The sequence below is a fragment of the Euleptes europaea genome, chromosome 11, assembly GCF_029931775.1.
Source record: "Euleptes europaea isolate rEulEur1 chromosome 11, rEulEur1.hap1, whole genome shotgun sequence".
Classification (NCBI taxonomy): domain Eukaryota; kingdom Metazoa; phylum Chordata; class Lepidosauria; order Squamata; family Sphaerodactylidae; genus Euleptes; species Euleptes europaea.
In genome coordinates, this window is record NC_079322.1 from 70,149,150 (window position 1) to 70,166,060 (window position 16,911).

General features: G+C 40.8%; 1 protein-coding gene across 1 annotated transcript in view; it reads left to right on the plus strand.

The window, feature by feature from the left end:
- The window catches only part of PAXIP1 (PAX interacting protein 1), a 33,870-nt gene extending 18,363 nt beyond the window's left edge, over positions 1 to 15,507 (plus strand). Inside the window, exons 10-21 of the mRNA XM_056856975.1 lie at positions 3,829 to 3,966; positions 4,880 to 5,001; positions 5,692 to 5,876; positions 6,438 to 6,481; positions 7,082 to 7,149; positions 7,665 to 7,767; positions 8,705 to 8,873; positions 9,329 to 9,429; positions 10,784 to 10,918; positions 11,006 to 11,081; positions 13,162 to 13,221; positions 15,366 to 15,507. Of these exons, the coding sequence (XP_056712953.1) occupies positions 3,829 to 3,966; positions 4,880 to 5,001; positions 5,692 to 5,876; positions 6,438 to 6,481; positions 7,082 to 7,149; positions 7,665 to 7,767; positions 8,705 to 8,873; positions 9,329 to 9,429; positions 10,784 to 10,918; positions 11,006 to 11,081; positions 13,162 to 13,221; positions 15,366 to 15,382 (1,218 nt within the window). The 3' untranslated portion in view covers positions 15,383 to 15,507. The remainder of the gene's footprint in view (positions 1 to 3,828; positions 3,967 to 4,879; positions 5,002 to 5,691; positions 5,877 to 6,437; positions 6,482 to 7,081; positions 7,150 to 7,664; positions 7,768 to 8,704; positions 8,874 to 9,328; positions 9,430 to 10,783; positions 10,919 to 11,005; positions 11,082 to 13,161; positions 13,222 to 15,365) is intronic.
- Positions 15,508 to 16,911: the final 1,404 nt, after the last annotated feature.

Below are 16,911 nucleotides of genomic sequence, written 5' to 3' on the forward strand. Positions count from 1 at the left end.
CCCAGTCTCAATCTATTTCTGATTTCTTGGCTGCAGTCTTCCTTTTGGTTGATGATGGAACCAAGGAATAGAAAGTCTTCAACAATTTCAATTTCCTCATTGTCAACCTTAAAGTTGTGTAATTCTCCTGTCATCAATACTTTTGCCCTTATGTTCAGCTATAGTCCTGCTTTGGCACTTTCTCATTTAACTTTCAGCAGTAGTCTTTTTAAGTCTTCAGTATTTTCTGCCAGTAATGTAGTATCATCGGCATACCTCAAATTGTTAATGTTCCTCCCTCCCAATTTTTTTGCCTTACTACACCATTTTTGTAACTTGGCCAGGCTTTTCCCAAGAAGAGGCTGCCAGGGGAAGGGAAAGAGTGGGAGTTGAGAGCTAGTGTGATGTAGTGGCATGTTTGCTGTGGCAGTAGTTTCCAGATCTCATTAAGAACATAAAAAGAGCCATGCTGGATCAGGCCTGTGGCCCATTTAGTCCAGCATCCTGACTTACATAATGGCCAGCTAGAGCTAATAACAGGGCATAGAGGCTGAGATCTTCCCCTGATGTTGCCTCCTAGTACTGTATTCACAGGTTTACTCCCTGTGAATGTGGAGGTTCCCACATTCCTGTGAATGTGGAGGTTAGTCAGTATGGCTGACAGCTATTGATAGACCTGTTCTCCGTCTATCTGTCTAATCCTCTTTTAAAGCTGCCTATGCTTGAGGCCATCACTACATCCTCTGGCAGTGAATTCCACATTTAATCACTCGTTGTGTAAAGAAATATTTCCTTTTGTCCATACTGAATCTACTGCCCATCAGCTTCACTTGGTTGCCCTTGAGTTCTAGTATTTTGTGAGAGGAAGAAAAAGTTCTCTCTGTCTTCTTTTCTACTCCACACATAATTTTATAAAGCTCTATCATGTCCCCCGCTCAGTTGTCTCTTTTCTAAACTGAAAGTCCCTGACTCTTCAGCCTTAAAGCCTGACCTAAAAAACACCCAATTTTTAACCAATAACACTCTTATCTCATGCCTGCTAAGCTGTCTCGGGGGTCTTTGGTGAAGTGCCTTGTCAAAAGCCTTTTGCAAGTCCAAGTATCTACTGTTTGACAGGTCACTGTTATCTACATGCTTGTTCACTTTCTCAGAGGACTCCGAACAGTTGGTGAGGCAGGACTTCCTTTTGCAGAAGCCATGCTGATTTTGCCTTAGCAGGCTTTCGTCCTCTATGTGCCTCATAATTCTATCATTGATTACAGTTTTGACTGATTTGCCTGGAATAGAGGTTAGACCAACTCGCTTTTAATTTCCTGGTGCCCATCTGGACTCCTTTTTAAAAATAGGTGTAACATTTGCTACTCTCCAGTCTTCTGGTACAGTGGCTGATTTTAGTGATAAGTTACATACACGTCACTTCAATTTGACTCAGCTTTTCAGACTCCCTTCCTGAAAATAGTGGCTGTGACATGGGTATGCACTCCATGCTTTCCACAGTGAATACAGAAGCAAAAAATTCATTGAGATTCTTCCCATCTTCCTTTAGTAATCTTTTATTCTTTGGTCATCTAACTGGCTGGTTTCCTGCTCTTTGATATTTTTAAAGAAATGCTTATTGTTTGCCTTGATGCTTTTAGCAGTCCGCTGCTCAGATACTCTTTTGACAGACCTAGTTAATAACTTAAATACCATTTATGCATGGGAGGTTTTGCCTTGGATTTGCTGCTCTGTAAATGCACATTTTTCCCATCCAAATTCTCAAAACTCAAAAATAAACCCCCATGCAGAGTTTTGATAATTCAGATGGGGGAAATGCGCATCTAGAAAGCAGCAAATCCAAGGCACAACCTCACATGCATAAATGGCCACACTTTTTTGTGGGGCCCTGTCGTCCCTTTTGTTCACTTCATTGAGGCAGACTTTCCTTTTTTTTTTTTTTTTAAAGCCATTTTGCCTTTTTTGGCTTCCTTGACTTGGGTCATTAACCATGCAGGCATTCTTTTAGACTTGGCAATACCTTTCCTAACCTGGGGAATGCATTCTATCTGGGATTCAATTAGTGAGGTTTTAAATAGCTTCCCAGCATCCTCTAAGGATTTGACTCTCTTGTGTTTCCCTTGCAGCTTCCTTTTAACTATTCCCCTCATTTTTGTGAAGTTTCCTCTTTTGAAATCAAATGTTACATTTCTAGACTTTAGAGGTAACTCCCTAAAGATAAAACCTCCTTCCTGGTGGTTATATCATTCCTTTTTTTTTGTTCTTTTGCAAGTAATCTGTCTCAGTGTTTTCTCTGTTAGAGGATATTATGTACCAAGGAACCATGTCTGTTGACGCTTAAACAATATATCAAGCTGCAGTCTTAGAAAGTAAAATTTTATAATTGTAAAGCAGATTGGATCTTTCCATCTCCCAGAAAACTGAATACAATAAATATTGTGCTAGATCAGTGGTGGCGAACCTATGGCACGCTTGCCAGAGGGGGAACTCAGAGCCCTCTCTGTGGGCATGCACGCTGTCGCCCCAGCACAGAGTTCACCTGAGTTCATTACTAGAAAGCCAGAGGGACGCGGGGGCGGACTGCTCCCCTCCCCTCCTCTCCACGTGCGCCTGAGGGCATTTCTCACATTACCCGCCCCTCTGCCCAGCAGTCCAATGGGAGCGCTTCCTCCCGTCACCTGCGGCAGGGCGGCTCACAGGCGGTGTAACGGTGCGGACGGCAGCCTGTTGAGTCTGTGGCGAAGGTGATTCCCGCGGTGGGGTTGGAGAGGAGCTAGGTTGGAGGGAAGCATAGCTCACAGCGTGGCATAGCTGGAGGGGAGCGCTTGGGCCACAGCGCGGGCTTTGCGGCGCCTCCCACCTTTCAGTGAAATCCCCTACTAAAAGAGGAACACCCACTTAACCAGCATGTAATTAACCTGTAGAACTCCTTGCCACAGGATGTGGTGATGGCATCTAGACTAGATGCATTTAAGAGGGGATTGGACAAATTTCTGGCGGAAAAGTCCATCACGGGTTACTAGCCCGGATGGGTATGTGCTACCTCCTTATTATAGATGTGGGCCACTGTGAGACAGGAGCTGGACTAGATAGGTCCAACACATGTACAGCGGAGGTGAATCAAAGGTAGGAAATGCACTCAGATGCCTTTTTCAGAGCAAGCCAAAAGGTCTGCAAATTCAAAAGCAACGGCAAAAATCACATTAGTTGTTCAAAAGCATGCCAAATGCAAACTTTTACCTTTCAATAAAAAATTGTTTGTATCACTGAAAGCTCTGTTATTGTGTTTTTCTTTTAAGACAAAAGATGTTAATGTATGAGTTGTTTTTTCTAAACTAAAACCTCAGTATTCAGGTTAAATTGCCATGTTGGCACTTTGCAATAAATAAGTGGGTTTTGGGTTGCAGTTTGGGCACTCGGTCTCTAAAAGGTTCGCTATCACTGTGCTAGATGAAGACTCTTACCTACATTTTAAAATATGGTAGCATAGCTGTTCATTCTGTTATCTGAAAAAGTTGTTATTCCCAAGGAAAACTCGTATCGTGACTGCTATCTTGTTCAATTTTGATCAACCTTGTGAAGCAAGTCATTTTCCAAATGAGGGATTGTGGCTGAGAATAACTTGTTCAAGTTCAGACAGTGAACCCATGTAAGAGGAGCGATTTGTAATCCTCAGGTTAAATTGCGGCTCAATATCTACCCGATGCTGGTTTTAAAGTAGTTGAAATTTTTGTTATGCAAAAGTACCTCTTGACAGTCTTTCTTCAAAGCATCAGTTTTTGTACACTGCTTCTAAAATGTTGTAAATTAAAATTTACAGTGACAGTGTTTTGCTGCTTGTATAAATTGTAGGCTTTGAGAGAGAGGAAGAGATGTGTTACTGCACATTGGCTGAACTCTGTGCTAAAGAAAAAGAAAATGATACCACCTCATCGAGCTCTTCATTTTCCAGTAGCATTTCCACCAGGAGGAAAACCATGTTCTCAACATGTAAGAAAATCTAGTGTTTTGCTTTTAGTGATATTTTGCATGGAAAATACAGATCTGTAGCACTCACATTTTTCCCATTGTACATAAATACATATAATTACATGTTAAATATATAAATAAATTAAATATAATTTCATCCTGGTTCTAAGCACCATGTTTGAAATTAAGTCCTGAAAATCAGTGAGACTTATTTCCATTGTATGTGACTTTTGTTTTTTCAAAAAATGTCCTAAATAAATAACATAGTTAAATCAGATCTGTGGAGTTGTTTGTTTTGATATAGTTAACACATAAATATTATTGGATTTATTGCTTTTTATAAGTTTTTATGGGGATGCTAATTTCAGGGTAAAATGACCTCCCAGTGACTTCACTACCTATAAGAACATAAGAGAGGCCCTGCTGGATCAGACCAAGGCCCATCAAGTCCAGCAGTCTGTTCACACAGTGGCCAACCAGGTGCCTCTTTATATTTAAAGTTGGAAACAACCCATATTTGTCAGTATGTAAGTTCTCAACTTCTGTAGGGTGAGGTTTCCTAGGTGAACAATCCCATTGTGGTATAACTGTCTGGCAGCAGTTGACTTTGTAAAGCAAATGATAAATGGAATCCACAGGGAATTGAAGCAGGAAATCTGGAAAGAGGTGAGGAAGTTGGCCCCCAGCACAGGCAATCCGTTTAGGATCAAGTCATACTTCCTCTTGTAGTACATAATTGATACATGTGGAGAAATAGGTGAACACTTTCTCCTGGACCACATACTACGACAAGCCAGAAAGGAACTTATGCTTCCCCTGGCAACTGTGTCTGGCTCTTTCCCTATGGAATCCTGCATTGCATTTGGAGAACCGTTTAATTATTACTTAAACACTTGCATTAGTTATTTGTGACTTTTTCATTCTTCTCTACCAGATAATCTCAGTGACGGGTTTTGTTGACAGCGACAGAGATGATCTCAAGCTGATGGCCTACCTAGCAGGTGCAAAATACACAGGATATCTTTGTCGCAGCAACACCGTTCTCATCTGCAAGGAGTAAGTAATGTATCACAGTGGCCTTGAGTAGTTAGTGTTGGATCTTCTGAAATAATAATTCTGTTAGCATCAATGCCCCTCTTGTCAGGCAAATTATTTAGGCACATCTCTTTCCAAATAAAGACAGGTTATTTTTTCTTTGGTATTTCTCATTATAGTAGATGGCTTACTTCTGTTTACTGTTAAACTGCATCATAGTCTAAATATTTTTAATATTTGATGAAAAAGAGTGCCAGTGTCTACGTCATTTCCGTTTGTGTTGGTCTTTTAAATTGTATGCTTTAACTGTCTTTTGAGCGATCCTTAAAGCAAGTTACATATTCAAAGTTCACAAATCATCTGTCATGGTTGAGTACATCCTCAGTGTATCAAGGTTGTAACAGTATGAAACTGAGTCTTCAGTGTATGCTAAGATGGTATTCTTAGCTTTCTGGGCCACTCATATTCCGAAGGGTTGCCTATAATTATCACAAAGAGAGTTTGAAAGAGGATAGCTTTTCCTGTCTGCCTCTCCTTCTTTACTTTCATCATAATGTGTAGCTAAAGCTGCCAACAATCTGGAGGGGAAAGCCCTTAATAGAGGCTTAATGGGATGTTCTTTATCTTCATGCCATGAAAATCCAGAGAGAAGTTAGTGTTTTTTAAAACTCATGTTGGAACATACTGGTGATGTGTTTTTCTTCTGTAAAGGCCTACAGGCTTAAAGTATGAGAAAGCCAAAGAATGGAGAATACCATGTGTGAATGCACAGTGGCTTTGCGATATATTACTTGGGAATTTTGAGGCGTTACGGCAAATGCAGCATAATCGATACACAGTCTTCAGCCTTCAAGAACCACTTGCTCCTAATCAGCACCTAGTTCTAAACCTTCTTGGTAAGTAGACTTGCCAAACTTTTTTTTTTTTTTGGCCATCAAATCACAGCTGACTTATGGCGACCCCATAGGGTTTTCAAGGCAAGAGACATTCAGAGGTGGTTGGCCATTGCCTGCCTTCATGTCACGACCCTGGTATTCCTTGGAGGTCTCCCATCCAAATGCTAGCCAGGATCAGGGCTGAGAGTGTGTGCCTGGCCCAAGGTCACCCAGCAAGCTTCCATGGCGCGAGTGGGGTTTTGAACCTGGTTTTCCCAGGTCCTAGTCTGACGTGTTTGGATATGCCGGGATGGATGCTGCTTTTACTCCTGAATCTGTGGGAAACTAAAGAATTATGGGAAGTAGAACCTAAAACAAAAAGTGGCAGGCATCACCTTTCTCTGCATGGACTGCCGTGATTCCACAATTTCTCGTAGTTACCATGCAGACTTTTGGGATTGTATACAATGCTAAGTAGTCCAAAGAGACTGGCTAGAATACAGTGTATAGGAATACAAAATACCCCAAAACACTTCAGTATAAAATGTATTTTTATTTGTTGTTCTATTTCACGACTGCCAGATGCCTGGAGAGTGTCACTGAAGGTATCATCGGAAATTCTCATGGTATGTTGGGTTGCTGTTTCATTAGTTCGTTTATCCGTAACTGTTTCAGTGGCAAGTAGAGAAGTTGTTTCAAGGTGAAAGAACACAAACTATAAAAATTGTGGAACAGACGCATCAAAGAGATCTTGGGTCTTGAATGTTGCAGTTTGCAAACTGTTTCCCAAGTAATGAATATTTGGGTCTATTCATAATGTTTCAGCAACAAAAGCTGGCATCCACTACACAGTTACCAGAAATTAGTAGTTTTAGGGCTGATAAAAAGTCTCTTGCTGTTGCAATGACCCCCCTTATTTTTTGCTGTATGAAACTATGTTGCAGGACAGTCTCTCATCCTCATAATTGTAAACTTCTGTGCACCCCGTGCAGCACCTCCACTCTTAGAATATTCTTGCAGAGAGTCTGTCAACTTAGCTGTAATCTGTGACAGACCTGAGTGAAACGTTGTGCTTCTCTCATATGTACTCTTGACCATGCCCTGAACAATGTCAGGTCTTGTGAAGTTCCTTTTGTAAAATATTTATAATTTACTTGGTAATGAATGAAACAGCACACAAATGTTACTTGTAAACTGTTCTCTCTCCTCCCCCTCTTTATTTCCAGGGTGTGAGGTTACCTCTTAAACCAAAGCAAAATGAATCAGTAATTCAGCCTTCGACCAAAAGGCCAAGGTAAGAGAGAGCTAGAGAGAATGGCAATCCTCACCTGTTTCAGGTTTGCAAATAGCATATTGGTACCAGAATTTATAAGAGCACTTTTCAATTTAATAGACATTAACCTTAAGTAATTGCTATGTTATCAGATACTGATGATCTGGAGATGATCTGTGTGTGTGTTCTGGGGAGGTGGGAGTGAAGGTTCAAATTAAGAGGCTTTAAAAGTTCAGCAAAAATAATAAGGAACACGACACTGGGCGGGGGGAAGAGCACATACACTTGAGAGGGGATGAAGAAGTTTTTGAAGCATCACTTGGAATTTTGACAATCTTTAAAGATATTGCAACACACTGAATACCTTCTAAAAGTATTGCTATTCATGGTTGGTTCAACCCAAAGAGCATACCAGCTAAACCAAAGGGCGGTTACTTTTTTACTTGTTTAGATTTTCAGTCCTGCAGGTAATTTGCCAGATTGAATCTTGCATCGAAAATGCTGTGCTCAGTATAAAAATATTTTATTATTTGTAGAATTGAAGACTTGCCAACACCTACTAAGAAACTGTCACCAGAATTGACGCCAGTGGTGCTCTTCACAGGATTTGAACCTACTCAGGTTCAGCAGTATATCAAGGTGCGGTTCTTACTCTGTAGTAACTTCTGTTTGTACAACTGTCTCTTAGTGGTTCTAATAAGTTCAGGAGATGGTAAGATTAGCAAAATGTCAGGATCCTCAGAATTTGGCAAGTAGTTCTATGTAGTGACACACAGATGGAGCGGGGCCAATGCCTTGGGTATGTCTAAAGTAGTTTGTTGGATTCTCACTACTACACCTGTCATGCATTTTCAGTAATCTTATTTTTAAAAATATCACTAGCTCTTAATTCCCCTTCTATGTTAACAGAAAATGTGATTTTTGTGGCACATTGTTCAGCCTTTTTCCCCTTTAGGTGCTGTAGCTTATGACGTGCAGATAGAAGGGTCCAACTGAATTTGTAGAGCCAGCATGGTATAGTGGTTAAGAGCGATTGTTTGGAGCAGTGGACGCTAACCTGGAGAACCAGGTTTGAGTCCCCACTACTCCACATGAGCGGCGAATGCTAATCTGGTGAACTGGGTTGGTTTCCCCACTCCTAGACATGAAGCCAGCTGGGTCACCTTGGGCTAGTCACATTCTCTCAGCCCCACCTACCTCACAGGGTGTCTGTTGTGGGGAAGGGAAGGTGATTGTAAGCCAGTTTGATTCTTAAGTGGTAGAGAAAGTTGGCATGTAAAAACCAACTCTTCTTGTTCTAGAACAATAGGAATAATGAAGTTGATCTTAAATTCAGAAAAATTAGGACTTGTAGGTGTGAGGTAATAGAGGCATTCTAGTCTGTTAGGATAGACTGCATGTGTGATTGACCATCTCAGAAAGAACCTTCCTGTCATCTTAAATTGCCTCCAATGTGGTGCATTTCTGTAGAGTTGGTTCCGGCACTCAGCTGCCAGACACCAGGTGTCTAGTAATCAAATGATGTGTGAGAGTTATGGCTCTCAAGGTCCTGATTTGTTCTCTTTGCAATTTTCAGAAACTCTACATTCTTGGGGGTGAAGTAACAGAATCCGCCCAGAAGTGCACACACTTAATAGCCAGTAAAGTGACCCGAACTGTAAAATTTCTAACAGCAATTTCTGTTGTAAAGCATATAGTAACTCCAGAATGGTTAGAAGAATGTTTCAAGGGCCAGAAGTTTATAGGTAAGTAAATGTTGGGATTGGTTAATGCAGGAGATATAGTGTCCTCCATAAACCATTTAAATGTATTCATCGAAAGGGTTTCTGGAGTGTAAAGGCGTGTGTTGTGGAGGGAGGATTCCCACTGTTTAATAGGGAATTGTTTTTTAAGATAAGGAAGAAATTAGTAAAACACATGAATAAAAGGCCATGATTTTCAGGTTATCCTGTTTTTTCTTTTATGCATGGGTCTCATGTTTATAAAGAGCCAGCTTCCGACTCATGGCGACCCTATGAATCAATATCCTCCAAAACGTCCTATCTTTAACAGCCTTGCTCAGGGCTTGCAAACTGAGGGCCATGGCTTCCTTTATAGAGTCAATCCATCTCTTGTTGGGTTTTCCTCTTTTCCTAGCATGATTGTCTTTTCCAGTGACTTGCATCTTTAGGTGTATAAATATTACTTCTTTCTATTTTAGAAGAACAAAGCTACATGTTGAGAGATGCAGAAGCTGAAGTTCTCTTTTGTTTCAGTTTAGAAGAATCTTTGAAGAGAGCTCAAGCGGCACCGCTCTTTAAGGTACATGACACCCCCCCAAAGATGCTAAATACTATGGCCAAATGATTAAATATCATACTATCATGGTGAATGTTTTTTCAGCATTTCTTTTCCAAAAACAAGTAAAGTGATTCCATACCAGTATCTAGCCATAACCAAATACCCCCAGATTACTGACTTATTTCAGACATGCCAAACATTGGTTTACCTTAGCCATAGCTTAGCGTGCAAAGCATGGTTTCACCTTCCAAACTTATAACAGGGAAACTGAGGTTTAGAGGAGTTTCTTAGCCTATCAGCTCACTACTGGCTTCCGCTGTAATTGCAGCCACTGAAGGCAGAGCAATGGCTGTAATTGCGCCAAAACATAGTTAGCGTCAATCATGGCTTGCAAATCTGGTTTAAGACCATCATTTCTGATTCTGGTTTACTGAACTGATCTGGTGTCTTTGATAAGTAATAGGCCGGTCTTGAAGAATGATTAACTATTTTCAGGGTAAATTGATTCTCCTGGCTTGAGAAAGGGAAAATTCTTTAGATGTCCGCTCAGTAAATTTCAGAAAATCCACACATTTTAAGAATCAATATGGCAATTATTGTAATAGTTTACTGTTGGGTGGTTTGGCTTTTATTGAGTTTTGGCAACAATTCTAGCCTTTTGTTTCAAGTTTTTGAAGGATAGTTTGTGTTTGCTACAGAAGAAAATTAGGTTACTGGAAAAGTGCTGTTGGCCATGTCGAACATTTTCTGTGCTCACTAGGTATAAAATTGCATTTTCATTTTAACTTGAACCGCTGGCCCAGTTACATTTGCAGAAGGAAACGTTAAAATGGATATAAATTATAAAACAGAGGATGTGTGAACATAGGCTAGGCTGGTACCCTTTGTTGCATTCATCCCTTCCTCTAGTTTATTGGGACCTGGGTGATTAATTTTTATGCATAACTCCCCTCAGGTTGAGAGGGAAGGATAACGTAAGTAACAAGGAGTGTTTGCACATACTACATGCTTACACTGTGTATGAAAAAAAGGGATTGAATGCTTTGAGATCCAGTGAAATTGTGAAATAGCCAAGTTATGAAAGGTTCGAAACTGCCTTGTGGTTCCCTGCAAGAGACTAGTGAAGTATTCGTAGTATATTTTGTGCAAACTTGCTGTTATTCAAAGAGAAAATTTCTTGACAACAGTGAATTGACAGGATGGTGGTGGGAAGGGGTAACCTATTGGTAAAGGAACAAACTGTGCCAGATCTTTGTGGTGGTTTCTGTAAAAGTTTTAAAAAATGGACCTGTGTAGGCATGTGATCAGTGTTTCAAATGCAAGCAGACAAAATACAAAGACGTTTTTACATTTTATGAATACACTTCAATTTTAGGGAAAGTACTTTTATATTACACCTGGAATTTGCCCTAGCCTTTCCACCATGAAAGCTATCGTGGAATGTGCTGGGGGAAAGGTATTGTCCAAGCAGCCTTCTTTCCGGAAACTCATGGAGCATAAGCAAAACAAAGTGAGTGGGTCTTGATTGTTTTTTCTAAAGCTTCTAGATAGAAAATGTGGTTCCCCCAGCTAATTGTATTTTATTTTTTTCATGTAGAGCTTGTCAGAGATTATCCTGATCTCTTGTGAAAATGATCTTCACTTATGTCGAGAATATTTTGCCAGAGGCATAGGTATGCACATACACAATCCTTGTAACACGTTTCTCTGTCTAACAGTGTAACTGAATGCTTACAAGGCAATGCTAGATTTTGGGAAAACAGGTAAACAATTGCTTTTTAGTCTAGTGGTTTGGACATGGTGGGAATGTATAATATATATTGGAGAATATGAGCTTCTAAAAGGGTTATGCAGTCTGTTTTTGACTCTTTTTTGCCTTCTGTGAGCTCCCCTGTATGGCACATGGACACTTAGGTAAACATGTCACCATCCTGTGCCAAATTTCCCGTTTGGGAGTAGATTAGTCTAATCCAGATCTCAGCTGTCAGCACCATAGGACAATTGTTAAAACACTATAGAGTGCTTACGTTCTAGTGAAGGGAGCAGGAAGCCGCTTGTCTAGCCCTGGAGCTCAGCAGTCATGTAGATTTCCCAGTCATTTATTACTACCATCATGAGAGGGAGGGCAGGAAGGGTTTCATCAGTGCTTGGCTCTCGTAGCCATTTCTTACATGCCCAGGGTAATGCCAATCACCACTTTGGGGTCAGGAAGCAATTTTCATCCTGGCCAGATTGCCCAGGGGTCCGGGAGGGATTTTTTTTATTTTTTTTTTTTTGGTGATCTTCTGGGCATGGAGTAGGGGGTTACTGGAGGGGAGGTAGTTGTGAATTTCCTGCATTGTGCAGGGGGCTGGACTAGATGACCCTGGAGGTCTTTTCCAACTCTATGATTCTATTCCTCATGAGCCTTCGTCTTGTGTACTGCTAACATCCAAGCCAACTGAACGCCTTCAGCAAATCTCCAGGTCAGACTCAATTTTCAATCATTTATCTTGCCACAAATGTAAATATCAAAGTGTAAATATCAAAAAGAAATGTTAAGACAAATTTGAAGCGTTCCATTTGGGGAGGGGCTGTGGCTCAGTGGTAGAGCATCTGCTTGGCAAGCAGAAGGTCCCAGGTTCAATCCCCGGCATCTCCAGTTCAAGGGACTAGGCAAGTAGGTGATGTGAAAGACCCTGGAGAGCCACTGCCGGTATGAGTAGACAATACTGTCTTTGATGGACCAAGGGTCTGATTCAGTATAAGGCAGCTTCGTGTGTTCATTTGTAGGCTGGGCTAGATGTTTGGCTGGTTAAACTAGATTTGTTGACTGACTTTAACAGTGTGTTAAAATATGATCATATCTAGAAAAAGCTGGTTAAAATATTTTACAGAAAAAAACAAAAGTTATGATACAAATAATTGTTATACTTTCCTGTCAATTTCCTAAAAACATAATTTTCAATAACTGCAGTAGTTTGATACACTCTCAGCAAGTTACAGACATGTCCCCATAGTACAGGTGTATACCCAGTTCAGCAAATCTTGTAAGTAATGAGATCCAATGCAATACCTCCTCCTTTTCCTTCCCATTGTGGTAGGCCTTAGGAGGCAAAAATAGAAACTACAGTAGCGGTTGTTTTTTTCTGGAAGACACTGTTGTGGGATGTGAGAAACTGCATGCATGCCCCCCTACTTTTTCTTGGAGCCCAATATTGAAACGATAGTTTGAGACACAGGGTAAGAATTGTGAACGTCCACTGTTTGAATTACAACAGAATCCCAGTACAGCCGTGGATATTTATCACTAAACACCGAAGCCGTTAAATGGCAGCCCCATCCCAAGTCAGACTTGGCAGAGGTCCAGTTTATAAGTAGCCACTTTCATGCTTCATCCAGCGTTCCAGCTGGAGTTCTTCATTGATCTGACACAGCTTGTTCTGGTCTGTAATTGGGACCCAGCTGCCCGAGGGTAGGCTGACTTCAGAATATGGCACCCTCATTGATAGAGAGTTCCGTCTCTCTCAGAGAGAGGCCTTCGTACACTCTCTGCCAGCTCCGAACAGTGGCCATATCAGCGTGATCTGTGCTTTGATCTGACAGCTTAGGGTTCAAGTCCTCTCAATCACACAAGTTCAAATACAGAAAATGAACTTCTGAGCTCCAGACTCTTCGTAAGTAGATGCAGGAAACTCCACGTGGGGCTATCCAAGCAAAGCTTTTATCCTGATGCACTATATATATATATATTGTTTGTTTTTATTTTTGCAGATGTCCACAATGCAGAATTTATTCTGACTGGTGTTCTTACTCAGACGCTGGATTATGAATCATATCCTTTCACATGCTAGTTAAAATATTAAAGTGAGCTCTGTAAACCTTCCAAACTCTCTTAAACTGGTTTTGCTGTCAGCAGTTGTCCAGATTCACAGAATGGGCTGGTGTGATGAACTTAACATTTTTATTTTATTTATTATTTAAAACATTTCTACGCGGCCTTTCCACTAAATAGGGTCCCCAAGGCAGTGAATGTATTAAAACATTTAAGCAGCATTTAAAATAAATATTTAAACTATTCGATAAAATATATAGACATTACAAACGCACATAATACAACCAGAAAGGAGGGCCAATAAGAGTTATTGGGGGTACAATGGCAAACAAACAAAAAAGCCTTCACCTGGTGGCAGAAGATAACAATAGAGGGAGACTGACAAATCTCCCTGAGGAGGCAGTTCCAAAGTTTCACCACCACCACCGAGAAGGCCCTTTTTCTTGGGTTGCCACCCATACAGACTCAGGTGGCGGTAGCAACCCAACGCAAGACCCTCCGAAGATGACTGGAGTCAGTCGATAGGTTCTTATGGGAGAGGTTGATGCCTCAGGTATGTTGGCCTCAAACCATAGAGGGCTATAAAGATCAATACCAGCACCTTGAATTGAACCCAGAAGCAAATTGGGAGACAGTGTAGGTGGGAACAAGACCAATATGATCCCTCTAACCCACTCTAATCAACCTTCTGGCCGGAGCGTTCTGTACCAACTGTAGCTTCTGAACATTCTTCAAGGGCAGCCCCATATAGAATGCATTGCAGTAATCTAATCAGTGGCAAAATCATGCCTAGGACAGGTTGTGGCTGGCTCATCAGCCAAAGTTGGTGAAAGGCACCCCTGGCCACCATGGCCACCTGTTTATCCAACAGGAGGCCCGTGTCCAGCAGCGCCCCCGTGCTACAAACGTCCTTTGGGGGGGGGAGCGCAACCCCCAAAGAACGAGAGATCCCAATTCCTGGGTCAAACCTCCTCCCCCCTCCACCAGTATCGCCTCTGTTTTGTTGGATTAATTTTCAGCTTGTTAGCTTTCAGCCATCACAAACTACCCTCCAGGTTTCTACAGCATCCCTAGGGTCGGCTGGAAGTGCAAGTTAGAGCAAAGGGACATCAGAACATAAGAAAGGCCATGCTGGATCAGACCAAGGTTCATCAAGACCAGCAGTCTGTTCACACAGTGGCCAACCAGGTGCCTCTAGGAAGACCCCAAACAAGACCTGCAGCAGCATTATCCTTCCTGTCTTCCAAAGCACCTATTATAATAGGCATTCTCCTCGGATACTAGAGGTCATCTGCCTATTGGTGGCTATTCGAGACCAAATCTCCAGGTGACCTTTCTCAGCGGCATTACATAGCTGTTTTAAAGAATTTGGAAGGCAAGCAAGCGAGCACCGTCCGTTCTCTGCATGTTTACCTCCCTCTCTTTGCTTGCCTAAGCTTACCCAAATGCAGGTGCCATTGTTCACCTGTATTTGTGAAAATATATTTACTGGTTTCTTAGTGTATCAGTTGTGATTTGTGATTCCCCTGAAGTTTAGAGCAAACTCTTAGCACTTTTGTTGTGAAGAACGTTCCTGCCTTTTAGCTATCTTATACTTCTTAAGGAGCTACTGCAAAGCATGGACATTATGTGGAATCTGAATATTTTTATTGGTTTTTTCCCCCATTAAAAGTGAGCATTGATGATTCTTCATCATTATAGCAATAAGTCCACCATGATTTGAAAGACGAGAAATGAAAGTCCAGTGTGGTGTAGTGGTTAAGAGCGGTGGTTTGGAGTGGAGGACTCTGATCTGGAGAACCGGGTTTGATTCCCCACTTCTCCACATGAGTGGCAGAGGCTAATCTGGTGAACTGGATTTGTTTCCCCACTCCTCCACATGAAGCCAGCTGGGTGACCTTGGGCTAGTCACAGTTCTCTTAGAACTCTCTCAGCCCCACCTAACTCACAGGGTTCTGTTGTGAGGAGGGGAAGGAAAGGTGATTGTAAGCTGGTTTGAGTCTCCCTTAAGGGGTAGAGAAAGTCGGCATATAAAAACCAACTCTTCTTCTTTTGCATTATACTGTACTATTTTCTTTATATGAAAAGAATGGTTTTAACTATTTGTCCTCATTTTCAAGGTCCTTTTCCTTAGCCAATCGTACATATAAGTTCACCTGACTGGAAGTACAATGCCTTATAGCTTCAGCCTTCTTGAAGACATTGTTCGAGGTTTTCCAGCCTGTGGGTCAATTAAGCAGTCCTTTCTGAATTTTTTTTGTTTTTGTTTTCCGCTTGCTTTGCTGATGCGTGAGGGGCAGTCCAAGTCTGGAAAGCAAACGTTAACTGCATCTGTTTAGGATGTGCGACACTTTTATTAACAAAACATAATTAACTATGTTTTTGTACTGTATTGCAAGCTAGAGAGGAAGAGGTTACTTTTCTATCACAAATTAATTTTTCTGACTCCTTAGAGAGAATTTTTTATCAAATGGTGGTACGTAATCAAAATCAAAGTTGGAATGTAAAGAGAAAAGGGCTTGTTGGTGTTTTTAAATTATGGAAGTAAATATTTTGTACTTTATTTTATTATGCTCCGTTTCTTTTATATTGATATTATCCCGGTTTTTAATATGAACTTCTAATGGCTTTCTTTAAAATTTAGTAGGTTTTTAAAAATATGGTGCAGTTGTGGCACTATCTGGTAAGGGTAAATTACTCTGATCATTCTTCCAAATGTTGTAAGATACTCTTCTGTTTTCCCAGTTGTGTTTTAATATTTTTAAAGAAATTACGCAGAATTTATTGGTAATATTGTGTGTTTCTACTGAAGTTAGTTTGAACTCACTACTCTGTTCTGACAAGTTTTCTTGTAATTCTACTGAAATAAATATGCAAAAAGGAATTCAGATGTATTCATTTCCTCCAAAGTTAATGCTGTTATATTTAACCTATTTAATTATAACTCGAATATATATGATTAAAAGGTAATTCCAAAGTAAACTACTATTTCAACAAGGTGGAGCATCAGGGATCCCAAGTGGCTGCTTTGCCAGTAACAAATTGTGCATATTTACCTGGGAGTAAGTCCTATTGAGGGGATTTTCTTCAAAGTTGACTGTTTAGGATTGCTCCCATAACCGTGTTTTAACTTGTTGTGCAGCTAGCTTCAGACAAATTTCATCTGATTGTCTTCACTGGTTGTGTTTTCAGTCAGAGCACATCTCACTTTTAACACTTTATGCAGATTTTGATAATTTAGTGTTGGCCATAGCTTGGGAATCTTGGTAAAAAAAAATTAATAGGCTAAAATACTTCTCATTTGTCTCCATCAGCATGCCAAGGTGTGCTTGCAGGAGCATTTTTTCCCCTGCCAATGAAGAGCCAAAATATGGCAAATGATACATGTTGAAGAAACTTCAGGGATAGAGTCGTCTGGTGTAATGTTTAAGCCTGACTGGAATGATACAGAATGCTACGTACTGATCTGTTGTGATGCACTTTGGAAGATGTTTAACTTGCTGTTACAGATGAAGCTGATGGGTCTTTTGTGGGTCAGAAAGATGCTGACAGTATATATTCCGTGTAGTGTATGTTCTAAAGACACACTTTTGCTGCTGAGCCTTTAATCTCCTTTGTAATTCTTTAAAATGTTTGTGTTTGTACCGAAAAATTGCATAACTGACATAGAAGAACAGCAGGTACACCGT